At 42.6% G+C, this 27,553-nt stretch overlaps 1 protein-coding gene across 1 annotated transcript in view; it reads left to right on the forward strand.

Annotated features, from left to right (window-relative positions):
- Positions 1-26,102, forward strand: part of LOC138658304 (uncharacterized) — a 238,014-nt gene extending 211,912 nt beyond the window's left edge. The window contains exon 17 of the mRNA XM_069745780.1: positions 25,267-26,102. Within this exon, the coding sequence (XP_069601881.1) occupies positions 25,267-25,488 (222 nt within the window). The 3' untranslated portion in view covers positions 25,489-26,102. The remainder of the gene's footprint in view (positions 1-25,266) is intronic.
- Positions 26,103-27,553: the final 1,451 nt, after the last annotated feature.

The raw sequence follows: 27,553 nt of genomic DNA on the forward strand, positions 1-27,553 counted from the left end.
ACTCATTCAGACCAGCAGGCATAGGAAATCCCACCATGACATCCTTAAGGGCTTCAGAGAGACCTTTTCTGAAAATAGCTGCGAGCGCACCTTCATTCCACTGAGTGAGTACGGACCACTTTCTAAATTTCTGACAATATACCTCTATCTCATCCTGACCCTGACACAGAGCCAGCAAATTCTTCTCTGCCTGATCCACTGAATTAGGCTCATCGTACAGCAATCCGAGCACCAGGAAAAACGCATCGATATTACTTAATGCAGGATCTCCTGACGCAAGAGAAAATGCCCAGTCCTGAGGGTCGCCACGTAAAAAAGAAATAATGATCCTAACTTGTTGAACTGGGTCACCAGAGGAGCGAGGTTTCAAAGCCAGAAATAGTTTACAATTATTTTTGAAACTCAGAAATTTAGTTCTATCTCCAAAAAACAAATCAGGAATAGGAATTCTCGGTTCTAACATAGAATTCTGAACCACAAAGTATTGAATATTTTGTACTCTTGCCGTGAGCTGATCCACACATGAAGACAGACCTTTAATGTCCATCGCTACACCTGTGTCCTGAACCACCCAAATGTCTAGGGGAAAAAAAAAGGCAAAACACAGTGCAGAGAAAAAAAATGGTCTCAGAACTTCTTTTTTCCCTCTATTGAGAATCATTAGTACTTTGGGCCTCCAGTACTGTTATGATAAGGTAATTCAGTACCCCAATGGACATAGAGGTCAGAGCACATACAGTGACCTGACAATAACCCAAAAACATAGAACGAGCTCTGAGACGTGGGAACTCTGCTGACCGCAATCCCTAATTCTCTCCAACCACACTAGAGGCAGCCGTGGATTGCGCCTAACGCTCCCTATGCAACTCGGCACAGCCTGAGAAACTAGCTAGCCTGAAGATATAAAATAAGCCTACCTTGCCTCAGAGAAATACCCCAAAGGAAAAGGCAGCCCCCACATATAATGACTGTGAGTTAAGATGAAAAGACAAACGTAGAGATGAAATAGATTTAGCAAAGTGATGCCCAACTTTCTGAACAGAGCGAGGATAGGAAAGGTAACTTTGCGGTCAACACAAAACCCTACAAAAACCACGCAAAGGGGGCAAAAAGACCCTCCGTACCGAACTAACGGCACGGAGGTACACCCTCTGCGTCCCAGAGCTTCCAGCAAGCAGGAAAAAACAAATAGACAAGCTGGACAGAAAAAAACAGCAAACAAAATAGCAAAGCAGAACTTAGCTATGCAGAGCAGCAGGCCACAGGAACGATCCAGGAGGAAACAGGTCCAATACTAGAACATTGACTGGAGGCCAGGATCAAAGCACTAGGTGGAGTTAAATAGAACAGCACCTAACGACTTCACCACATCACCTGAGGAAGGAAACTCAGAAGCCGCAGTACCACTTTCCTCCACCAACGGAAGCTCACAGAGAGAATCAGCCGAAGTACCACTTGTGACCACAGGAGGGAGCTCTGCCACAGAATTCACAACAGGCCCCTGATGAAGCTAGGGTGAAACACGTGTTGGGGCACCATGACCAAACGTTAGAGAAGCTTTTCTTCATATACATATGTAAGTACCTTACTTAGGTCAATGCTTTTTCTAGTGAAAACTTATACCCCTATAATATTCAGATTTTAGGCACTGACAAGCATTTGCTAGACATATTTTTTGGACAACTATGATTCATTTTGTTGTGTACATATTTCAAATAATTTTTTTTTCAGTAATTTTAGTAAACATTTAGTTTTATGAGACCTACAGTAGTATATCATGTGTTTTCTGTTGTCCATTTCTGTTGGTTATCTGCAGCACTGAAGTCACATTGACAGCGCTGCAGCCAATGAGCTCAGCCAATCAATGATTAGCTTCAGAGCTGTCAACGTGACTTCAGCACTATAGACAAATAACAGAGACAAGGCAGTGACAGTCGAAAGTAAGTAACACTGATTCTCAGCCTGAAAGGGGACAGCAAAGTTTACAAATGTTTTATATTCAAGATCTCGGAGCTTTAAATGCAAAAGGACTTAATGTTTTCATGAAGATTTTCAGAACAAAACTAAAAATCTCAGCTGCTAAAACTAATTAAAAAAACGCCATTTGCTTTTAGTATTGTAACAAAAACGATGACAATGTCTCTATGACTATGACGTGCTTTCATTATGGTATGTTCATCTCAGGATAATAATAATTGTATAGAGTGTGAGTGTGATTTCGATAGCACCGGGATCATTCAAAAGTCCTTCTCTTTACAAATAGAAAATATATATGATGAGTGTCACTTTACAACATGGAATGTAATGATGGTTTTACATAAACACATATTCAAATAAGAAAAAGAGTAAGAAATAAGTATGACCGTCAGGTCAGAATCCTTTCATAGAGACATAAAGGACTGTGGGTAGAAACAGCTTCAATACCCACATAATATAATCACAAAGTCCATAAAGAAGTAGCAATCACACTGCTCCCGTAAGGTCATGTACCCACAGTTTGGATGTGCACTAGGCAAATCCGCTGTAAATTTGGAACATCAACCCTGGCACATATCTGCAGCCTTAAAGGGAACCTGTCAGCAGGATTGTGCACAGTAACTACACACAGTGTCAGGTCGGTGCCGTTGTACTGATTACAATGATACCTTGGTTGATGAAATCTGTCTTGTGGTTGTTGTTTAATCATTATTTTCAGTTTTGCGTTAATGATATGCTCATGCCCTTGGGCGGCCTCTGGGGGGTCTTAAAGTGGTGCTCTGCTTAGCTCTTCATAATGAAGACTACTCACAGGTCACTAGTTTACATAATGAATATATGTACATACTGGAAAAAAAAACTTTCTGCAGGCAAGCACCAGCCGTGGCACCTGCGATGCAGCATAATCGCATGGTACTGTGTTTATAATTAATGTGGTTGAGGTTCTCCTGATACTAAGAAAAAATCCATTTGAAAATGGCGCCCGCTGCGCCTGCAGAGTAGCAGCTATCGGTGTATATAGAGGTGATCCGATAGCTGCCATCTTGCTAGAGAAAAAAAATGTGCTCCTCCAAGATGGCACTGCCGCAATAACAGCTATCGGATCACCTCTATATACTCCCAGGAAAGGTCCGAGAAGCCCGGCGCCTGTGCACTGCAGTACTTTGCGCTGCCCTCAACAGGGCAGAGAATTACGCCTGCGCAGGAGCCGAGACAGGAAGCAAATAAGAGGACGTCATGAAGATGAGAGGCGCCAGACTCGGACCGCGACGCCCATCGGACCGGACCACAGCGGACCGCCAACCCAGGTGAGTATAATATAACTTGTTTTTCTTATCTTTCAGGTTACACTGGGGGCTTATCTACAGCATTACAGAATGCTGTAGATAAGCCCCTAAAGGCGGTGGCTGCAGCTTATATACAAAAAAGTAGGTGACAGATTCCCTTTAAGAAAAATATTAAACAAAACTATAAAACTAGTTAATACTAAAAAAAAAATAGAATATAGTATAGAATATTAACCCTTCTATATCACTATTTCTTCACTGAAACACTGCAGTGTTTCACAATTAAATATACCTGGCTGTAATCTACCTGGCTGTAATCATGCATCCAGCGTCTGATACATGCTGCATGAATCGGCCATCAGATTTCCTGTAAGGGCTCATTCCCACTTGTGATGAAATTGGACAAATCCAATCCGATAAAAAATCAGATTGAATTCGGACCAATGTTATTCTATGATTGTGTGTTCATCTGCGTTTTTTTTTTTTTCAGCTCAGATCGGATCACTTTTGGACTTGAAAGTCGCAGCATGCTGTGATTGTAAACGGAAATCGGATCGCTTCCCACAATAGAAGTCAATGGGTGCAAAAAAACATCACACAGCACTTGGATCAAGCAAGTGCTGTCCGATTTTTACACACCGATAGCATTTGAAAATTCATGTGCCGTGTTCAGTAATATCACACTGACAGGTTAGAATAGAATAGATAGAATAGATATATACACATAGAATATACTGTATATATATATATATATATATAGATGTCAGTGACACACACATATACAGTGGGAGAAATAAGTATTTTATCTCTTGCTGATTTTGCAAGTTTTCCCACGGACAAAGACATGAACAGTCTATAATTTTAAGGGTAGGTTAATTTTAACATTGAGAGATAGAATATCAAAAATATAATCCAGAAAATCACATTGTATAAATTCTATAAATTTATTTGAATTTTGCAGTGAGAAATAAGTATTTGATCTCTCTGGCAAACAAGACTTAAACCCTTGTTGGCAAGCACAGCAGTCAAATGTTTTTGTAGTTGATGATGAGGTTTGCGCACATGTCAGGAGGAATTTTGGTCCACTCCTCTTTGCAGATCATCTCTAAATCATTAAGATTTTGAGAGTGTTGATTGGCAACTCGGCGCTTCAACTCCCTCCATAAGTTTTCTAAGGGATTAAGGTCTGGAGACTGGCTAGTCCACTCCATAACCTTAATGTGCTTTTTTTTTTAGCCACTCCTTTGCTGCCATGGCTGTATGTGTTGGGTCATTGTCTTGCTGGAAGACCTAGCCACGACCCATTTTTAATGTCCTGACTGAGGGAAGGAGGTTGTCAATCAGGATTTTACAGTACATGGCTCCATCCATTCTCCCATTGATGCTGTGAAGTAGTCCTGTGCCCTTAGCAGAGAAACACCTCCAACACATAATGTTTCCACCTCCATGCTTAACAGTAGGGATGGTGTTTTTTGGGTCATAGGCAGCATTTCTCTCCCACCATACATGGCGAGTTGAGTTAATGCCAGAGACCTAAATTTTTGTCTCATCTGACCACAGCACCTTCTCCCAATCACTCATGGAATCATCTAGGTGTTCATTGGCAAACTTCACATGGGCCTGCAAATGTGCCTTCTTGAGCAGGGGGACCTTGCGGGCACTGCAGGATTTAAACCTTTAAGGTGTAATGTGTTCCCAGTGGTTTTCTTGGTGAATGTAGTCCCTACTGCCTTGAGATCATTGAGTTCCCACAGTGTAGTTTTAGGCTGATCTCTCCCCTTCCTCATGATCAAGGATACCCCACGAGGTGAGATTTTGCATGGTGCCCCAGATTGATGTTAATTGACAGTCATTTTGTATTTCTTTTATTTTCTTTCTATTGCACCAACAGTTGTACCTTTCTCACCCAGCATCTTACGTATGGTTTTTTTTAGCTCATTCCAGCTTTGTGCAGGTCTATGATTTTGTCCCTGACATCCTTATAAAGCTATTTGGTCTTGCCCATGTTGTAGAGGTTAAAGTCTGACTGAATAATTGAGCCTGTGGACAGGAACCTTTTATAAAGGTGACTATGTAAGATGGCTGTCTTTAATGCAGGTAATGAGTTGATTAGGAGCATCTAACTGGTCTGTAGGAGCCAGAACTCTTAATGATTGGTAGAGGACCAAATACTTATTTCTCTCTGCAAAATGCAAATACATTTATAGAATATATACAATGTGATTTTCTGGATTTTATTTTTGATATTCTATCTCTCAATGTTAAAATTAACCTACCCTTAAAATTATAGATTGTTCATGTCTTTGTCAGTGGGCAAACTTACAAAATCAGCAAGGGATCAAATACTTATTTCCACCACTGTATATATGTACTTATATTAGATAGATAGATAGATAGAAAGATAGATAGATAGAAGAAAAGCCGGCAATTCAGCAGCCGTGCAGTGTAACATCAGGAGCTGACAGGATAGAAGAGATGGATTACATACAGTAAATACAAATAGAATAGGTAGATATATAGATGTCTGTGACAAATGCAACTAGTGGAGTGTGTGTGCAGCTTATTGTACATGTATTTAATTATTAAAAGACTATTTTTCGGGGGAAAAATGGAGTGGGCTACCATGCAATTTTCGTAGCCAGCAGAGGGAAAGCTGACAGCTAGCGGTTGATATTTATAGCCTGGGAAGGGGGTAATACCCATGGACCTTCCCAGGCTATTAATATCAGCTCACAACTGTATACTTTGCTTTTACTGGCTATTAAAATGAGGGACCCCCCCCCAAAAAAAAAAAATGACATGAGGTCCCTATATAATTAATAACCAGTAAAGTCTATGCAGCCAGCTGTGGACTGGCCATGGATACTGGCCCCTCCAGGCTAAAAACATCAGCTTTCAGCCACCCCAGAAAAGGCGCATCTCTAAGATGTGCCAATTCTGACACTTAGCCTAGCTCTTCCCACTTACCTTGTAGCAGTGACAAGTGGGGTGATAGTTGGAGGTGGTTGATGTCACCTTTGTATTGTCAGGTGACATCAAGCCCCGAGGTTAGTAATGGAGTGTCATCAATAAGACACCCCATTACTAACCCCATAGTCACATTGTAAGAAAACACAGAAACCCAGTAAAAGTCCTTTAATTGAAAGAATGACACATACTCCTTTAATATTGTTAATTAAACCATACTTAGAAACTCGCCCATTCCCCCGATGCCCTTGCCATCTGCAAAAGAGTTAAAAAAAAACAAAACAATATTCCTCACCTTTCTGCAGATATGCCTTTAATCCATTTGTCCCACAACAGATCCAGTGCTGCTGCATCTAGATGGCAGGCTGCATGGTTGCATGATGCAACCATACAGCCTGTCATCCAGTAGACACTGAGCACCGTGTGCTCAGTGTCTGCCTGTGAACTGCTATTTCCTGTCTGAGAGCAACAAGGAGCTGGCAGAGGCGCTTGCACAGTAGCATCTATTGGAACACGATTGATGCTAATGCACAGGCGCAGCCGATGGTGCCAATTTGATGGTGATTTTTTTCTTTTCAACACAGCAATATAATAGGCACTAACTGATAAGTGATAGTGCGCAGGCACCACAGGCGCCGCCATTTTGATGAAGTGACAGACATGTTTTTTTTAAATAAATACATTAGTATATTCATTAAGCAAACTAGGGGACAGGTCAGTGAGGGATCAGTGACCTGGCAGCAGTCTGCATTATGAAAACCTAATCAGAACAACACATGAAGACCACCCACAGGCTGCCCAGGGGCACGAGCATATCAATAACTCAAAACTGAAAATAAGCATTAAAAAAGCACAGGAATGATTTAATCAACCAAGGTACCATTTAAATCAGTATAACGGCGCCGACCTGACACTGTGTGTAGGTTACTATGCACAATCCTGCTGGTAAGTTCCCTTTAAGACCAGAATCCCAGTGTCTATATACTAAAATATGCATTTACAAACACCCTGCTTATATCTCCATAAAAAATGCATTGCAAAAAAAAAGCCAAGAAAAACCTCCATAGCTATTCTTTATTTTGGTGTGAACACCAGCAGAAAAAATTCAGCAGGGAAAAGACTATGTGGGAACACGTCCTCAAAGCATGATGTTAAAGGGGAGGTCTGAAAATGTAGTTTTAATCCTAAATCTCTATTTAAAGTGATAACCTAATTTTTCTTCTAATATACTATCATGAAAAATCCCCAATTCTTCCCTAACTATACAAACTAATTTTTTTGTACTTCTTCCAATGTGATGACGCTTCATTTGAGAACCCCAGTGCATGCTGGGATTGTCAAATGAGTTGTTGTCATCGAGGTGCAAAGGCTGCAGCCTCTGCCCCTCACTCTGAAACAAAGTATAATCAGAGATGTCCATTTCAGGGGCTGAGGCAGTTGTCAAATTCAGACGTATGCTCAGTAGGATCTTCTCATTGCACAGTGACAGTCCACTCTATCGCCAGCTCTGATCATAAGTGACGAATTGGCGACAGACCGCACTGTCATTGCACATTGTAAGAAGAGAATGAGTGAGCAGGGACCAACCCACACAAGTGATGTCACCTGGCTGTCAAATTCTTCAAAATTGGCAGCATTTCCTACACCTGAAAAGTTAATTCAGTCTCTAGTGTAACATTTCTGGAGTGGTGCAGGGAGACTCACAGCACTGATAAGATGTGCTGAATTCATTAAATGGTGTGCTCCTCTTAATGAATTTGGCACATCTTATTCTTATAGGGCCTGAACTATATAAGGAAAGGCACTGGGACTGTAAGGGACTAGGAAAGGGTTAAAGGAAAGTGCGGGGAAAGTTTTGGAGGCTGCTCTGTGTAAAATGGGGTGGGATTATTACAGCATATACAGGGGTTTTGGCACCAAAAGGCTTGTCAGCCATATTACCTTCATCTTGGTGCCCACCTACCCTGCCCCATCTTTTATAGATCTTACTTTGATAGATTTGGATTTCAACGGCTTAAGGTAAGGATGTTTGACGGATCCTTACATCAAGGACCAAAGTTTTGGTTACAGTGCAAGTTTATGGATATGTTGTTATGTATTTCATAAAAGATTTATATATAAAATGTTTTTTATATGATGTTATTTTTAATTACAAAGTTGTCACAGCATGTATTCTCTCATACATGCCCAATTATGTGCATTCAGCAAGGCCCGCTGTAACACAGCGGTTGGTGTTATGATACGGTGGTCTAGGAGCAACATGGAACGAGCTCTGAAGGAAATGGTAACTGTACTGACCGCAGTCCCTAAGCTCAACACAACACTAGAAGTAGCCGTGGAATGCTCCTAACTCTCCCTAGGCATCTCGTCACAGCCTAAGAGCTAACTACCCCTAAAGATAGAAGCAGGAAAGCTATCTTGCCTCAGAGAAAATCCCCAAAGGATAGATTATCCCCCCACAAATAATGACTGTGAGTGGAGAGGGAAAAGACATACACAGAATGAAACCAGGATGAGCACAGGAGACCAGTCTAACTAAATAGATAGGACAGGATGGAATACTGTGCAGTCAGTATAAAACACTACAAAAATCCACGCAGAGTTTACAAAAAATCTCCACACCTGACTAAAGGTGTGGAGGGCAAATCTGCCTCCCAGAGCTTCCAGCAAGACAGAATAAATTCACACTGATAAGCTGGACAAACATAGAAAGCACAGAATGGATAAGTCCATAATCTATGGACAGAAAAGGGCAAGCAAAAACTTAGCTTAGCTGAACTGGTCAGGATAACAGGGAACTCCAAAGAGATGTGAATCCAACCAGGAACCATTTACAAGTGGCACTGGCTGCAGATAGAGCCAGACTTAAATAGACGAGCAGAAGAGACGATAAGTGAAGGCAGCTAACTCCAAGGAGCAGCCATACCACTTTAAACCACAAGAGGGAGCCCAAGAGCAGAACTCACAAAAGTGCCACTTACAACCACCGGAGGGAGCCCAAGAGCGGAATTCACAACAGTACCCCCCCCTTGAGGAGGGGTCACCGAACCCTCACCAGAGTCCCCAGGCCGATCAGGACGAGCCAAGTGAAAAGCACGAACCAAATCGGTGGCATGGACATCGGAGGCAACAACCCAAGAATGATCCTCCTGGCCATAACCCTTCCACTTGACAAGATACTGAAGCCTCCGCCTCGAAAAACGAGAATCCAAAATCTTCTCAACCTCATATTCCAACTCTCCCTCAACCAACACCGGGGCAGGAGGGTCAACCGAGGGAACAACGGGCACCACATATCTCCGCAACAAGGATCTATGGAAAACATTATGAATGGCAAAAGAGGCAGGAAGAGCCAAACGAAAAGACACCGGATTAATAATTTCAGAAATTTTATAAGGACCAATAAACCGAGGCTTAAACTTAGGAGAAGAAACCTTCATAGAAACATGACGAGAAGACAACCAAACCAAATCCCCCACACGAAGCCGGGGACCAACACACCGACGGCGGTTGGCAAAACGTTGAGCACTTTCCTGAGACAACGTCAAATTGTCCACCACATGAGTCCAAATCTGCTGCAGCCTGTCCACCACAGAATCAACACCAGGACAATCAGAAGGCTCAACCTGCCCCAAAGAAAAACGAGGATGAAAACCAAAATTACAAAAGAAAGGTGAAACCAAAGTAGCCGAACTAGCCCGATTATTAAGGGAAAACTCGGCCAACGGCAAGAAAGACACCCAATCATCCTGACCAGCAGACACAAAGCATCTCAAATAGGTCTCCAAGGTCTGATTAGTTTGCTCAGTTTGGCCATTAGTCTGAGGATGAAACGCCGAAGAAAAAGACAAATCAATGCCCATCCTAGCACAAAAGGCCCGCCAAAATCTAGAGACAAACTGAGAACCTCTGTCAGACACAATATTCTCCGGAATGCCATGCAAACGAACCACATGCTGAAAAAATAATGGAACCAGATCTGAAGAGGAATGCAACTTAGGCAAAGGTACCAGATGGACCATTTTAGAGAACCGGTCACAAACAACCCAGATAACAGACATCTTCTGGGAAACAGGAAGATCCGAAATAAAATCCATGGAAATATGCGTCCAGGGCCTCTCAGGGACCGGCAAAGGCAAAAGCAACCCACTAGTGCGGGAACAGCAAGGCTTGGCCCGGGCGCAAGTCCCACAGGACTGCACAAAAGCACGCACATCGCGCGACAAGGAAGGCCACCAAAAGGACCTAGCAACCAAATCTCTGGTACCAAAAATCCCAGGATGCCCAGCCAACACTGAACAATGAACCTCAGAAATTACCTTACTTGTCCATCTATCAGGAACAAACAGCTTCCCTACTGGACAGCGGTCAGGCCTATCAGCCTGAAATTCCTGAAGCACCCGCCGCAAATCAGGGGAGATAGCAGAAAGAATCACCCCCTCCTTAAGAATGCCAACCGGCTCAAGGACTCCAGGAGAATCAGGCGAAAAACTCCTAGAGAGGGCATCAGCCTTAACATTCTTAGATCCCGGAAGATACGAGACCACAAAATCAAAACGGGAGAAAAACAGGGACCATCGAGCCTGTCTAGGATTCAGCCGCTTGGCCGACTCGAGGCAAATCAGATTCTTATGATCGGTCAAGACCACAACACGGTGTTTAGCTCCCTCAAGCCAATGTCGCCACTCCTCAAACGCCCACTTCATAGCCAACAACTCTCGATTGCCGACATCATAATATTGTTCCGCAGGTGAAAACTTTCTGGAAAAAAAAGCACACGGTTTCATCAAAGAACCATGAGACTCCCTCTGAGACAAAACGGCCCCTGCCCCAATCTCAGAAGCATCGACCTCAACCTGAAAAGGAAGAGAAACATCCGGTTGACGCAACACAGGGGCAGAAGTAAATCGGCGTTTAAGCTCCTGAAAGGCCTCAACAGCCTCAGAGGACCAATTCGTCACATCAGCGCCTTTCTTCGTCAAATCAGTAAGGGGCTTAACCACACTGGAAAAGTTGGCAATGAAACAGCGATAGAAATTAGCAAAACCCAAAAATTTTTGAAGACCCTTCACAGATGTGGGTTGGATCCAGTCATGAATAGCTTGGACCTTAACAGGATCCATTTCTATAGACGAGGGAGAAAAAATATAACCCAAAAAAGAGACCTTCTGAACTCCGAATAGGCACTTAGACCCCTTCACAAATAAAGCATTATCACGAAGGATCTGGAACACCATTCTGACCTGCTTCACATGAGACTCCCAATCATCGGAAAAAATCAAAATATCATCCAAATATACGACCATGAATTTATCAAGATAATTGCGGAAAATATCATGCATGAAAGACTGGAACACAGATGGAGCATTAGAGAGCCCGAATGGCATCACAAGGTATTCAAAATGGCCTTCGGGCGTATTAAATGCAGTTTTCCATTCGTCACCCTGTTTAATACGAACAAGATTATATGCCCCTCGGAGGTCAATCTTAGTAAACCAACTAGCCCCCTTAATCTGAGCAAACAAATCAGTAAGCAAAGGCAAGGGGTATTGGAATTTGACCGTGATCTTATTAAGAAGACGATAATCAATACAGGGTCTCAAGGAGCCATCCTTCTTAGCAACAAAAAAGAAACCCGCTCCCAATGGTGACGAAGAGCGCCGAATATGCCCTTTCTCCAAAGATTCCTTAACATAGCTGCGCATGGCGGCATGCTCTGGCACAGACAGATTGAAAAGTCAGCCCTTAGGGAACTTACAACCAGGAATCAAGTTATTAGCACAATCACAGTCCCTGTGCGGAGGAAGGGAACTGGACTTGGGCTCATCAAATACATCCTGAAAATCCGACAAAAACTCAGGGACCTCAGAAGAGGGGGAAGAGGAAATTGACATCAAAGGAACATCACTATGTGCTCCTCGACAACCCCAACTAGTCACCGACATAGTTTTCCAATCCAGCACCGGATTATGTTCCTGTAACCATGGAAATCCCAGTACAACAACATCATGCAGGTTATGCAACACCAGAAAACGGCAATCTTCCTGATGTGCAGGAGCCATGGACATAGTCATCTGTGTCCAGTACTGAGGTTTATCCTTGGCCAAGGGTGTAGCATCAATGCCCCTCAAAGGAATAGGGCTCTGCAAAGGCTGCAAGGAAAAACCACAGCACCTGGCGAATTCTAAGTCCATTAAGTTCAGGGCAGCGCCTGAATCCACAAATGCCATGACAGAAAAGGACAACAATGAGCAAATCAGGGTCACAGATAAGAGAAATTTAGGCTGTATAGTACTAATGGTAACAGACCTAGCGACTCTCTTAGTACGCTTAGGGCAATCAGAGATAACATGAGCTGAATCACCACAGTAAAAACACAGCCTATTCTGACGTCTGAATTCCTGCCGTTCTATTCTAGTCAAAATCCTATCACATTGCATAGGTTCAGGACTTTGCTCAGAGGATACTGCCATATGGTGCACAGCTTTGCGCTCGTGCAGACGCCGATCAATCTGAATGGCTAGAGACATAGATTCGCTCAAACCGGCAGGCGTAGGAAAGTGTTATGATAAGGTAATTCAGTACCACAATGGACATAGAGGTCAGAGCACATACAGTGACCTGACAATCACCCAAAAACATAGAACGAGCTCTGAGACGTGGAAACTCTGCTGACCGCAATCCCTAATCCTCTCCAACCACACTAGAGGCAGCCGTGGATTGCGCCTAACGCTCCCGATGCAACTCGGCACAGCCTGAGAAATTAGCTAGCCTGAAGATAGAAAATAAGCCTACCTTGCCTCAGAGAAATACCCCAAAGGAAAAGGCAGCCCCCACATATAATGACTGTGAGTTAAGATGAAAAGACAAATGTAGAGATGAAATAGATTTAGCAAAGTGAGGCCCGACTTTCTGAACAGAGCGAGGATAGGAAAGGTAACTTTGCGGTCAACACAAAACCCTACAAAAACCACGCAAAGGGGGCAAAAAGACCCTCTGTACCGAACTAACGGCACGGAGGTACACCCTTTGCGTCCCAGAGCTTCCAGCAAGCAGGAAAAAACAAATAGACAAGCTGGACAGAAAAAAACAGCAAACAAAATAGCAAAGCGGAACTTAGCTATGCAGAGCAGCAGGCCACAGGAACGATCCAGGAGGAAACAGGTCCAATACTAGAACATTGACTGGAGGCCAGGATCAAAGCACTAGGTGGAGTTAAATAGAGCAGCACCTAACGACTTCACCACATCACCTGAGGAAGGAAACTCAGAAGCCGCAGTACCACTTTCCTCCACCAACGGAAGCTCACAGAGAGAATCAGCCGAAGTACCACTTGTGACCACAGGAGGGAGCTCTGCCACAGAATTCACAACAGTACCCCCCCTTGAGGAGGGGTCACCGAACCCTCACCAGAGCCCCCAGGACGACCAGGATGAGCCATATGAAAGGCACGAACAAGATCGGGAGCATGGACATCAGAGGCAAAGACCCAGGAATTATCTTCCTGAACATAACCCTTCCACTTAACCAGATACTGGAGTTTCCGTCTTGAAACACGAGAATCCAAAATCTTCTCCACAATATACTCCAACTCCCCCTCCACCAAAACCGGGGCAGGAGGATCAACAGATGGAACCATAGGTGCCACGTATCTCCGCAACAATGACCTATGGAATACGTTATGTATGGAAAAAGAATCTGGAAGGGTCAGACGAAAAGACACAGGATTAAGAACCTCAGAAATCCTATACGGACCAATGAAATGAGGCTTAAACTTAGGAGAGGAAACCTTCATAGGAATATGACGAGAAGATAACCAAACCAAATCCCCAACACGAAGTCGGGGACCCACACAGCGTCTGCGATTAGCGAAACGTTGAGCCTTCTCCTGGGACAAGGTCAAATTGTCCACTACATGAGTCCAAATCTGCTGCAACCTGTCCACCACAGTATCCACACCAGGACAGTCCGAAGACTCAACCTGCCCTGAAGAGAAACGAGGATGGAACCCAGAGTTGCAGAAAAACGGCGAAACCAAGGTAGCCGAGCTGGCCCGATTATTAAGGGCGAACTCAGCCAAAGGCAAAAAAGACACCCAGTCATCCTGATCAGCAGAAACAAAGCATCTCAGATATGTTTCCAAGGTCTGATTGGTTCGTTCGGTCTGGCCATTAGTCTGAGGATGGAAAGCCGAGGAAAAAGACAAGTCAATGCCCATCCTACTACAAAATGCTCGCCAAAACCTCGAAACAAACTGGGAACTTCTGTCAGAAACGATATTCTCTGGAATGCCATGTAAACGAACCACATGCTGGAAGAACAATGGCACTAAATCAGAGGAGGAAGGTAATTTAGACAAGGGTACCAAATGGACCATCTTAGAGAAGCGATCACAGACCACCCAAATGACTGACATCTTTTGAGAGACGGGAAGATCTGAAATAAAATCCATAGAGATATGTGTCCAAGGCCTCTTTGAGACCGGCAAGGGCAAAAGCAACCCACTGGCACAAGAACAGCAGGGCTTAGCCCGAGCACAAATCCCACAGAACTGCACAAAAGTACGCACATCCCACGACAGAGACGGCCACCAAAAGGATCTAGCCACTAACTCTCTGGTACCAAAGATTCCAGGATGACCAGCCAACACCGAACAATGAACCTCAGAGATAACTTTATTCGTCCACCTATCAGGGACAAACAGTTTCTCCGCTGGGCAACGATCAGGTTTATTAGCCTGAAATTTTTGCAGCACCCGCCGCAAATCAGGGGAGATGGCAGACACAATTACTCCTTCTTTGAGGATACCCGCCGGGTCAGATAAACCCGGAGAGTCGGGCACAAAACTCCTAGATAGAGCATCCGCCTTCACATTTTTAGAGCCCGGAAGGTACGAAATCACAAAGTCAAAACGGGCAAAAAACAGCGACCAACGAGCCTGTCTAGGATTCAACCGCTTGGCAGACTCGAGATAAGTCAAGTTCTTATGATCAGTCAAGACCACCACGCAATGCTTAGCTCCTTCAAGCCAATGACGCCACTCCTCGAATGCCCACTTCATGGCCAGCAACTCTCGATTGCCCACATCATAATTTCGCTCAGCAGGCGAAAACTTCCTAGAAAAGAAGGCGCATGGTTTCATCACCGAGCAATCAGAACTTCTCTGCGACAAAACAGCCCCTGCTCCAATCTCAGAAGCATCAACCTCGACCTGGAACGGAAGCGAAACATCTGGTTGACACAACACAGGGGCAGAAGAAAAACGACGCTTCAACTCTTGAAAAGCTTCCACAGCAGCAGAAGACCAATTGACCACATCAGCACCCTTCTTGGTCAAATAGGTCAATGGTTTAGCAATACTAGAAAAATTGCAGATGAAGCGACGATAAAAATTAGCAAAGCCCAGGAACTTTTGCAGACTTTTCAGAGATGTTGGCTGAGTCCAATCATGGATGGCTTGGACCTTAACAGGGTCCATCTCGATAATAGAAGGGGAAAAGATGAACCCCCAAAATGAAACCTTCTGAACACCAAAGAGACACTTTGATCCCTTCACAAACAAAGAATTAGCACGCAGGACCTGAAACACCGTTCTGACCTGCTTCACATGAGACTCCCAATCATCCGAGAAGATCAAAATGTCATCCAAGTACACAGTCAGGAATTTATCCAGGTACTCTCGGAAGATGTCATGCATAAAGGACTGAAACACTGATGGAGCATTGGCAAGCCCGAATGGCATTACTAGATACTCAAAATGGCCCTCGAGCGTATTAAATGCAGTTTTCCATTCATCGCCTCGCTTAATACGCACAAGATTATACGCACCACGAAGATCTATCTTGGTGAACCAACTAGCCCCCTTAATCCGAGCAAACAAATCAGATAACAACGGCAAGGGGTACTGAAATTTAAGTGATCTTATTTAGAAGGCGGTAATCTATACAAGGTCTCAGTGAACCATCCTTCTTGGCTACAAAAAAGAACCCTGCTCCTAATGGCGACGATGACGGGCGAATATGCCCCTTCTCCAAGGACTCCTTCACATAACTCCGCATAGCGGCGTGCTCAGGCACAGATAAATTAAACAGTCGACCTTTTGGGAATTTACTACCAGGAATCAAATCGATAGCACAATCACAATCCCTATGCGGAGGTAGGGTATCGGACTTGGGCTCATCAAATACATCCCGATAATCAGACAAGAACTCTGGAACCTCAGAAGGGGTGGATGACGAAATAGTCAGAAATGGGACATCACCATGTACCCCCTGACAACCCCAGCTGGACACAGACATGGATTTCCAATCTAATACTGGATTATGGACTTGTAGCCATGGCAACCCCAACACGACCACATCATGCAGATTATGCAACACCAGAAAGCGAATAACCTCCTGATGTGCAGGAGCCATGCACATGGTCAGCTGGGTCCTGTACTGAGGCTTATTCTTGGCCAAAGGCGTAGCATCAATTCCTCTCAATGGAATAGGACACTGCAAGGGCTCCAAGAAAAACCCACAACGCCTAGCATACTCCAAGTCCATCAAATTCAGGGCAGTGCCTGAATCCACAAATGCCATGACAGAATACGATGACAAAGAGCAGATCAAGGTAACGGACAGAAGAAATTTTGACTGTATCGTACCAATGGTGGCAGACCTAGCGAACCGCTTAGTGCGCTTAGGACAATCAGAGATAGCATGAGTGGAATCACCACAGTAGAAACACAGCCCATTCAGACGTCTGTGTTCTTGCCGTTCAACTCTGGTCAAAGTCATATCGCACTGCATAGGCTCAGAATTAAGCTCAGGTAATACCGCCAAATGGTGCACAGATTTACGCTCACGCAAGCGTCGACCGATCTGAATGGCCAAAGACATAGACTCATTCAGACCAGCAGGCATAGGAAATCCCACCATGACATCCTTAAGGGCTTCAGAGAGACCTTTTTTGAAAATAGCTGCGAGCGCACCTTCATTACATTGAGTGAGTACGGACCACTTTCTAAATTTCTGACAATATACCTCTATCTCATCCTGACCCTGACACAGAGCCAGCAAATTTTTCTCTGCCTGATCCACTGAATTAGGTTCATCGTACAGCAATCCGAGCGCTAGGAAAAACGCATCGATATTACTTAATGCAGGATCTCCTGACACAAGAGAAAATGCCCAGTCCTGAGGGTCGCCACGTAAAAAAGAAATAATGATCCTAACTTGTTGAACTGGGTCACCAGAGGAGCGAGGTTTCAAAGCCAGAAATAGTTTACAATTATTTTTGAAACTCAGAAATTTAGTTCTATCTCCAAAAAACAAATCAGGAATAGGAATACTCGGTTCTAACATAGAATTCTGAACCACAAAGTCTTGAATATTTTGTACTCTTGCCGTGAGCTGATCCACACATGAAGACAGACCTTTAATGTCCATCGCTACACCTGTGTCCTGAACCACCCAAATGTCTAGGGGAAAAAAAAGGCAAAACACAGTGCAGAGAAAAAAAAATGGTCTCAGAACTTCTTTTTTCCCTCTATTGAGAATCATTAGTACTTTGGGCCTCCAGTACTGTTATGATAAGGTAATTCAGTACCACAATGGACATAGAGGTCAGAGCACAGTGACCTGACAATCACCCAAAAACATAGAACGAGCTCTGAGACGTGGAAACTCTGCTGACCGCAATCCCTAATCCTCTCCAACCACACTAGAGGCAGCCGTGGATTGCGCCTAACGCTCCCTATGCAACTCGGCACAGCCTGAGAAACTAGCTAGCCTGAAGATAGAAAATAAGCCTACCTTGCCTCAGAGAAATACCCCAAAGGAAAAGGCTGCCCCCACATATAATGACTGTGAGTTAAGATGAAAAGACAAACGTAGAGATGAAATAGATTTAGCAAAGTGAGGCCCGACTTTCTGAACAGAGCGAGGATAGGAAAGGTAACTTTGCGGTCAACACAAAACCCTACAAAAACCACGCAAAGGGGGCAAAAAGACCCTCTGTACCGAACTAACGGCACGGAGGTACACCCTTTGCGTCCCAGAGCTTCCAGCAAGCAGGAAAAAACAAATAGACAAGCTGGACAGAAAAAAACAGCAAACAAAATAGCAAAGCGGAACTTAGCTATGCAGAGCAGCAGGCCACAGGAACGATCCAGGAGGAAACAGGTCCAATACTAGAACATTGACTGGAGGCCAGGATCAAAGCACTAGGTGGAGTTAAATAGAGCAGCACCTAACGACTTCACCACATCACCTGAGGAAGGAAACTCAGAAGCCGCAGTACCACTTTCCTCCACCAACGGAAGCTCACAGAGAGAATCAGCCGAAGTACCACTTGTGACCACAGGAGGGAGCTCTGCCACAGAATTCACAACAGGAAAGCCCACCATAACATCTTTAAGGGTTTCAGAAAGATCTTTTCTGGAAATAGCAGCCAGAGCCTCTTCATTCCATTTAGTGAGCACAGACCATTTTCTAAATTTCTGGCAGTATAACTCGGCCGCTTCCTGACCTTGACACAAGGCCAACAGGGTTTTTTCCGCATGATCCACAGAATTAGGTTCATCATACAATAATCCGAGCGCTTGAAAAAATGCATCTACATTCAATAACGCCGGATCCCCTGTTTCAAGAGAAAAAGCCCAGTCTTGAGGGTCACCATGCAGCAAGGATATGATGATTTTTACTTGCTGAATGGGATCACCAGAAGCACGGGGTTTCAAAGCAAAAAACAATTTGCAGTTATTTTTAAAGTTCAAAAACTTGGATCTGTCCCCAAAAAACAAATCAGGAGTAGGAATTCTAGGCTCTAAAGCCGGAGTCTGGACAACATAGTCCTGGATACTCTGTACTCTTGCAGCAAGTTGATCCACACGAGAAAACAAACCCTGAACATCCATGCCAAAGCATATATCCTGAACCACCCAGATATCAAGAGGAAAAGAAAAAAAAAGGACAAACTAGAGCACAGAAAAAAAATGGTTCAGAACTTTCTTTTCCTTCTTTTGAGATGCATTTAATTCATTTTTGGCCACTTGTACTGTTATGGTGCGGTGGTCTAGGAGCAACATGGAACGAGCTCTGAAGGAAGTGGTATCTGTACTGCCTGCAGTCCCTAAGCTCAACACAACACTAGAAGTAGCCGTGGAATGCTCCTAACTCTCCCTAGGCATCTCGTCACAGCCTAAGAGCTAACTACCCCTAAAGATAGAAGCAGGAAAGCTATCTTGCCTCAGAGAAAATCCCCAAAGGATAGATTAGCCCCCCACAAATAATGACTGTGAGTGGAGAGGGAAAAGACATACACAGAATGAAACCAGGATGAGCACAGGAGGCCAGTCTAACTAAATAGATAGGACAGGATGGAATACTGTGCGGTCAGTATAAAACACTACAAAAATCCACGCAGAGTTTACAAAAAATCTCCACACCTGACTAAAGGTGTGGAGGGCAAATCTGCCTCCCAGAGCTTCCAGCAAGACAGAATAAATTCACACTGATAAGCTGGACAAACATAGAAAGCACAGAATGGATAAGTCCACAATCTATGGACAGAAAAGGGCAAGCAAAAACTTAGCTTAGCTGAACTGGTCAGGATAACAGGGAACTCCAAAGAGATGTGAATCCAACCAGGAACCATTTCCAAGTGGCACTGGCTGAAGATAGAGCCAGACTTAAATAGCCGAGCAGAAGAGACGATAAGTGAAGGCAGCTGATAACAGCTAACTCCAAGGAGCAGCCATACCACTAGAAACCACAAGAGGGAGCCGAAGAGCAGAACTCACAAAAGTGCCACTTACAATCACAGGAGGGAGCCCAAGAGCGGAATTCACAACAGGTTGGCCTTTGGGGGTTAAATGAGGACATCAATGCAAAGAAAGGAAATGGCCATTGATAGTTTTTGGTTCTTAATAAAGCTGTGGCCAGCCCACTTATCCCACACAAGTTTCAGTTTCTTTATTGTGGGAAAGGAGGTAATGGATATAATGCAGCCAAGTTTTCATAAGAGGCTGGTGTATCACTCTCCTTGCAATCCTACATAACCCTCATTAATATAGCCGTATCAAATGCTGTTTTTTGGAATAAAAAGCGTCTTTTAGTGTGTGACAGCAGCCAAACATAAAAACTCAATATAAATCTAGTATCGCTACAATCTTCACCTGCTGTTGATCTTTTCATTCTGCCTCCCAAAGACGCAGTAAAGCTTGAATCACATTTATCCTATGCTCTACGCTGAGCACTTACACAGGGGTTTCCATGGAAATCTATAAAATAAGTGATTCAGAGGGAGCTCCCAGAGGAAGATTCCCTATAATGAGGCTGATGGGGTCACTGGTTGACCACAGTTTAGTGAACTTCTGAAAAGAAGAACAACACTGAATAGAGGCCAGATGGAGTCCAGAGTAGTTATGCTGACTTGTTATAGTGAATGGATCCCTCGGGGGTTTCATCTGAATCATGTCAATCAGAGATTTAGATGGAAACCTTGATATAAGTGATCAGTGTAGAGTGCCGGATAAATGTGATCCCAAACATTAAGTAAAATGTTTCCAATAAAAGATTCAACTCCATCCACAAAAAAGCAAGTCCCCACTCAGGTCGATCATCTGTTAAAAGAAATAAAGTTGGCTTCAAAGTTACTGATAGTACAAAAGCTCTGGAAAAGTGCTATGGCTCCTTGCCCCACATAATAAATTCAGCAAATTCCGTGCTCCCAAATCCAAATGCTGCCTCCCTTCTGAGCCCCACAGTGTACCTAAACCACATTTTGCATTCACGTGTTTGGCATTTTGTAGTTATGACAACCCACCTAATTTACAGATGCATGTGTCCAGAAGCATAAACTGGCATAACCTACTGGTCACTACAACGTACTCAGCAACATCCACTACCTCTTGTTTATGTAAAACATCCATTGAGTCAAAATCGTCACTACACCTGTAGATAATTTCCCAAAGGGGTACATTTTCCAAAATGGGGTCACATGAGGGGGGGATTGTGGTCTTCTAGCACCTAGGGGCTTTGAATATGGAATCCACAAACTATTCTGGGAAAATCTGTTCTCCAGGAGGCAAATAGCGCTCCATACCTCCCGAGTTTTGCCATATGGCTAAGTAGTACTGTATAGCCACATATAGGGCATTTCTACATTCAACAGAAATTATGGGACAGATTTTAGTACTATTTTTAACCATTTCCTAGGGTGAAAATATAAAATCTTGGGCTAAAATGAAATTTTAGTGATAAAAATGTAATTATTTTTTCTTCACTGCCCAATGGTATAAAATCCTATGATATCCTGGTGTCAATATGATCAATGCACTCCTAGATGAATTCATTGAGAGGTGTAGTTTGTAAAATGGGGTCACTTATGGGGGGCTCTGCTGTTCTAGCTCCTCACGTGCTCTGCCAATGTGACATGGCACCCTTCTTCCCTTCTGATCTTTGCACTGTGTCTAAAACGTCTTCAAAGATATATGGGGTATCTGTGTACTCAGGAGAAATTGCACAACACATTTTTAGGACAAGGTAAAAAAGTAAAAATGGCCTGGTCAGAAAGTTGAAAACAGGCTTCGGAATGAAGTGGTTAAATCAGAGAGTTATAGCAAACAAAATTGTTAATAAGTAACATTTCCCACATGTCTGCTTTACATCAGCACAATTTTGGAAACATAATTTTTTTGGTAAGAGGTTATAAGGGATAAAAGTTGGCCAGCAATTTCTCATTTTTACAACAAAATTTGCAAAACCATTTTTTTAGGGACCACCTCATACTTGAAATGACTTTGAGGGGCCTACATGACAGAAAATGCCCAAAAGTGACACCATTCTAAAAACTGCATCCCTCAAGGTACTCAAAACCACATTCAAGAAAAAAAAATGAGCATTTAACTTTTTTCACAAAAAATTATTTCAGATCCAATTTATTTTATTTTACTAAGAGTAACAGGAGAAATTGGGTCATAAAAGTTGTTGTAAAATTTGTTCTGAGTACGCTGATACCCCATATATGCAGGTAAACAACTGTGTGGGCGCATGGCAGAGCTCGGAAGGGAAGGAGCGCCGTTTGGCTTTCAATGCAAAATTTTCTGGAATTGAGATCGGATGCCATGTTGTATTTGGAGAGTCCCTGATGTGCCTAAACATTGAAACCCCCCACAAGTGACACCATTTTGGAAAGTAGACCACTTATTTAGATGTGTGGTGAGCATTTTGAACCCCCAAGTGGTTCACAAAGTTTATAATGTAAAGCCATAAAAATAAAAAAAATCATATTTTCTTCACAAAAATGATCTTTTCGCCACCAATTTTTTATTTTCCCAGGGGTAACAGGAGAAAGTGGACCCGAAAAGTTGTTGTCCAATTTGTCCAGAGTATGCTGATACCCCATATGTTGGGGTAAACCACTGTTTGGGCACATGGCAGAGATCAGAAGGGAAGGAGCACTGTTTGACTATTCAATGCAAAATTGGCTGGAATTGAGATCAGACGCCATGTGGTGTTTGGAGAGCTCCTGATGTGCCTAAACAGTGGAAATCCCCTAATTCTAACTCCAACCCTAACCCCAACACACCCCTAATCCTAACCCTAACCTCAATCCTAACCCCAACACACCCCTAACCCTAATCCCAACCCTAACCATAACCCTAACCACAAACCTAACCCTAACACACTCCTAACCCTAATTCCAACCCTTATCCTTATCCCAACCCTAACCCTAATCACAACCCTAACCCTAATTCCAACCCCAACCCTAATTTCAACCCTAACCGTAATCCCAACCCTAACCCTAATGGGAAAATGGAAATTAATACTTTTTTTATTTTATTATTTTTTTCGTAACTCAGGGGGTGATAAAGGGGTGTTTGACTTACTATTTATAGCGGGTTTTTATGATTGGCAGCTGTCACACACTAAAAGACACTTTTAATTGCAAAAAATAGTTTTTGCATCTCCACATTTTGAGAGCTATAATTTATCCATATTTTGACCCACAGAGTCATGTGAGGTCTTGTTTTTTGCGGGACGAGTTGACTTTTTTATTGGTGCCATTTTTGGGCACATGACTTTTTTTTATCACTTTTTATTCCGATTTTTGGGAGGCAGAATGAGCAAAAACCAGCAATTCAGGAATTGCTTTTTTTTTAATAATTTTTTTATACTGTTTCGCGTGTGGTAAAATTCATAAAGCAGCTTTTTTCTTTGGTTCAGTACAATTACAGCAATCCCTCACTTATATCTTTTTTTTCATGTTTTGGCGCTTTTACACATTAAAAACTATTTTATATAAAAAATAATTATTTTTGCATTGCTTTATTCTGAGAGCTATAACTTTTTTATTTTTCTGCTAATGGAGCTGTATCACGGCTTGTTTTTTGTGGGACAAGATGCCTTTTCTAGCGGTACCATTTTTATTTTCTTCTGTCTTTTTGATCGCGTTTTATTGAACCTTTTGTTCGGCAGTATAATGATAAAGCATTGTTTTTTGCCTCGTTTTTTTTTTTTTTACGGTGTTCACTGAAGAGGTTAACTAGTGGGCAGTTTTATAGAGCGGGTTGTTACGGACGCGGTGATACCAAATATGTGTACTTTTATTTTTTTACTTACATAAATAAATGGATTTTTGGAGAAACATTTTTTTTTCTTTATTTGGGGATTTTAAAAAAATATATTTTTACACATTTTAATTTTTTTTAACTTTATAACATTGTCCCAGGTTGGGACATCACTATATCATGTTAGATCGCTGATCTGACACTTTGCATAGCACAGTGTCAGATCAGCAATCTGACAGGCAGTGTAGGAGGCTTGACGGCGCCTGTTCTCAGCAGGCGTTGACAAGCCACCTCACTGAAGGACTCGGAAGGAATCCACAGCCATCTTGGATCTCCATGAAGACCACCGGACCAACGTGATCGCATCGTGTTGTTCTGGTGGGAGCACGCAGGGAGCCTCCTTCATGCGCGATTGTTCTCTATGCCGCTGTCAGTAGTGACAGCGGCATCAGAGGGGTTAAATGCGTGATCGTGCCGCCATACTAGCACTGCTGTTTGTGGGAACACAGTTCCCGCAGAGCAGTACTAGTACGGCTCATGTCGGGAAGGGGTTAAGGGCATAAAAATTAAAAGTTTGAAAATTGCTAAATTTTCTAAATTTTCAGATTTTTTTCACAAATAAATGTAAGTTTTATCAAAGAAATTTTACCACTGTCATAAAGTACAATATGTCACGAAAAAACAGTTGGATCCGTTGAAGCATTTCAGAGTTATTACCACATAAAAGTGACACTGGACAGAATTGTTAAGCCTGGCCTGATCATGAAGATGAAAGAAGGCTTGATGGTGAAATGACTAAGTTGTATTTAAGAAAAATTGACACCCATACCACTTTTTCATCTTCCCTGTTTTTTATGAACACTGTGTATGCCTCCATATTTGTCACCCAGTCATGTCTGTCATTCAGTCAGGTTATTGTAATGCCCACCACATCATAATCTGTTGCTTACTTTACATTACATCACATTTTGTTTTTTAGACTTGCATTCGCCAGAAGACATTTGATGCTGTTGGCACATTTAATTTTCATAGGTCCACGATTATTCTTAGTCACTTCCCTACTTTTCTGGCAAGTCCCAGCCCCCATTAAATCCTTATTAATCCCTATTGTTTACCACTCTATCTGCTCGATCTATCCCCTTTGGACTGGTCAGGGCTTTCATTGATAGGTTGCAGATTTGTCACACTTCAAGAATGACATCCATGAACAAAGTTCATCATCTGACACATATTTATATCACAAAATACAGAAACAACTTTTCTCTCTATTTATTCCAGCTAAAATATTTCTGAATGTGGCAGGAGAGTTAATCACTGGCTGTTATGTTATCTAGACACCATTCCTAATGTTACTGTGTGTAGAAAAGTGAGGTCTTCACAAGCTCTGCACTAACATACGTTTCAACTCCTAAATGACCCTATTGGCAATTCCTGAAGTGAACTGGATGTTTTTGGGTGACAATTTCTTTTCTTTGGCAGATAAGTGAAGGCGCTGACTGCATTTTTATTCCAACAAGCCTTTTCCTGGCAGAAGCCCCTGTTAAGTCCAGACAGATTGCCCAAGAACTGGTGCACAGTTTTCCGAGAGAGACAAGAATAAGAGAATGTTACTCTGCTCTGCAAACCTGGAGAGCCTACAAGGAAAGGATTATTGGAAAGCCAGTAGGTGGAGGCATGAAATTCCCAAATCTTAGGAAATAAATGTCTAATAATTTTTGTATGGACAACCTACAGATCAATATGCTTAAGTCTGTAGCGATATGCCTAACAATCACGCACTGGACATAATATTGACCTACAGGATACTAATAATGCAGTTTTGTTCCAAGAGATGAAACAGATATTTGTGCACTGGTATTGCGTGGTATCTACAACCTACATACATACATGATAATGGATATTTGAAATATTGCTGATACATGTTTACTTCTATTTCATCATAATATTACTTTACACTACCATCATATGGTGGTCAACATGACACATCATCATTTTCCATTTTGGGTTTTTATCTATGTTAACATAGAATACGGTATGTTGTTAGTATTTTGTACAGTACAAAGTCATCTGCTGTCCTAAATCAGAATTTTTTTTTTGTAACCAATACATTTGTATATAAGTGTAAGTTTATAGTAGTTACTTATGTTCTTTATTGTTATGGTTGTTCTAGAAAAATTTGGTGGCAAGTATATGTATAGGCTTGTTGTGTTTATTAAATTTAGTTTCATTCATCAGTAATCTGCCTTTGTAAAATGTATTTTCTATAAAAATAATAAATAATGAGGAAAGAAATAAAAATTGGCACTACTAAATTTTTGTTGGTCTACCTGACTGTGGTTTTGTTTTTACAGAGCCCCTGACTTTCCATTTGTTAATCACAGTTTGAACACTGCTGACTGGTATTATCAATTCCTTGGATATCTTTTTGTATCCCTTTCCTGTGTTATACAGTTCAGCTATATTTTCCCGTTGATCCGTTGACAATTCTTTTGCTTTCCCCATGACTCACAATCCAGAAACGTCAGTGGCTGGATGAAAGATGAAAGAGTCTGTCTGGATCCCAGGAACTCACTCAGCTTTTATGTACATGCACTGATTACAAGCAAACAGGTCACAGGTGAGGATGTTACCTTTAGTAGCCATTCAAACCCATTTGTGTCAACTTCTCTGCATGTTATCAGACCAAAATCACCAGGGTATGTGAACTTTTGATAAGGGTCATTTGGATGTTTTGGGTTGTCATTATGATTTAAAAAGATAAACACAGTAGTTTAACGATAAATGGCTTCACCCAACCACTAACCATGAGTGGAGAAAGCATTTTGGTGTTATCATTCATATTCTCTCTCTGAAAAAAGGCCAAGAAAGCAAAAATTCTGCCGGGGTATGTAAACTTTTGAGGACAAATAGATATAGATATACAGTAGAGACCAAAAGTTTGGACACACCTTTTCATTTAAAGATTCTTCTGTATTTTCATGACTATGAAAATTGTACATTCACACTGAAGGCATCAAAACTATGAATTAACACATGTGGAATTATATACTTAACAAAAAAGTGTGAAAACAACTGAAATTATGTCTTATATTCTAGGTTCTTCAAAGTAGCCAACTTTTGCTTTGCACACTCTTGGCATTCTCTTGATGAGCTTCAAGAGGTAGTCACCAGGAATGGTCTTCCAACAATCTTGAAGGAGTTCCCAGAGATGCTTAGCACTTGTTGGCCCTTTTGCCTTCACTCTGTGATCCAGCTCACCCCAAACCATCTCAATTGGGTTCAGGTCTGGTGACTGTGGAGGCCAGGTCATCTGGAGTAGCACCCATCACTCTCCTTCTTGGTCGAATAGCCCTTACACAGCCTGGAGGTGTGTTTGGGGTCATTGTCCTGTTGAAAAATAAATGATGGTCCAACTAAATGCAGACCGGATGGAATAGCATGCCGCTGCAAGATGCTGTGGTAGCCATGCTGGTTCAGTATGCCTTCAATTTTGAATAAATCCCCAACAGTGTCACCAGCAAGGCACCCCCACACCATCACACCTCCTCCTCCATGCTTCACGATGGGAACCAGGCAGGTAGAGTTCATCCGTTCACCTTTTCTGCATCGCACAAAGACACGGTGGTTGGAACCAAAGATCTCAAATTTGGACTCATCAGACCAAAGTACAGATTTCCACTGGTCTAATGTCCATTCCTTGTGTTCTTTAGCCCAAACAAGTCTCTTCTGCTTGTTGCCTGTCCTTAGCAGCGGTTTCCTAGCAGCT

The sequence above is a fragment of the Ranitomeya imitator genome, chromosome 1 (genome assembly GCF_032444005.1).
Source record: "Ranitomeya imitator isolate aRanImi1 chromosome 1, aRanImi1.pri, whole genome shotgun sequence".
Classification (NCBI taxonomy): Eukaryota; Metazoa; Chordata; class Amphibia; order Anura; family Dendrobatidae; genus Ranitomeya; species Ranitomeya imitator.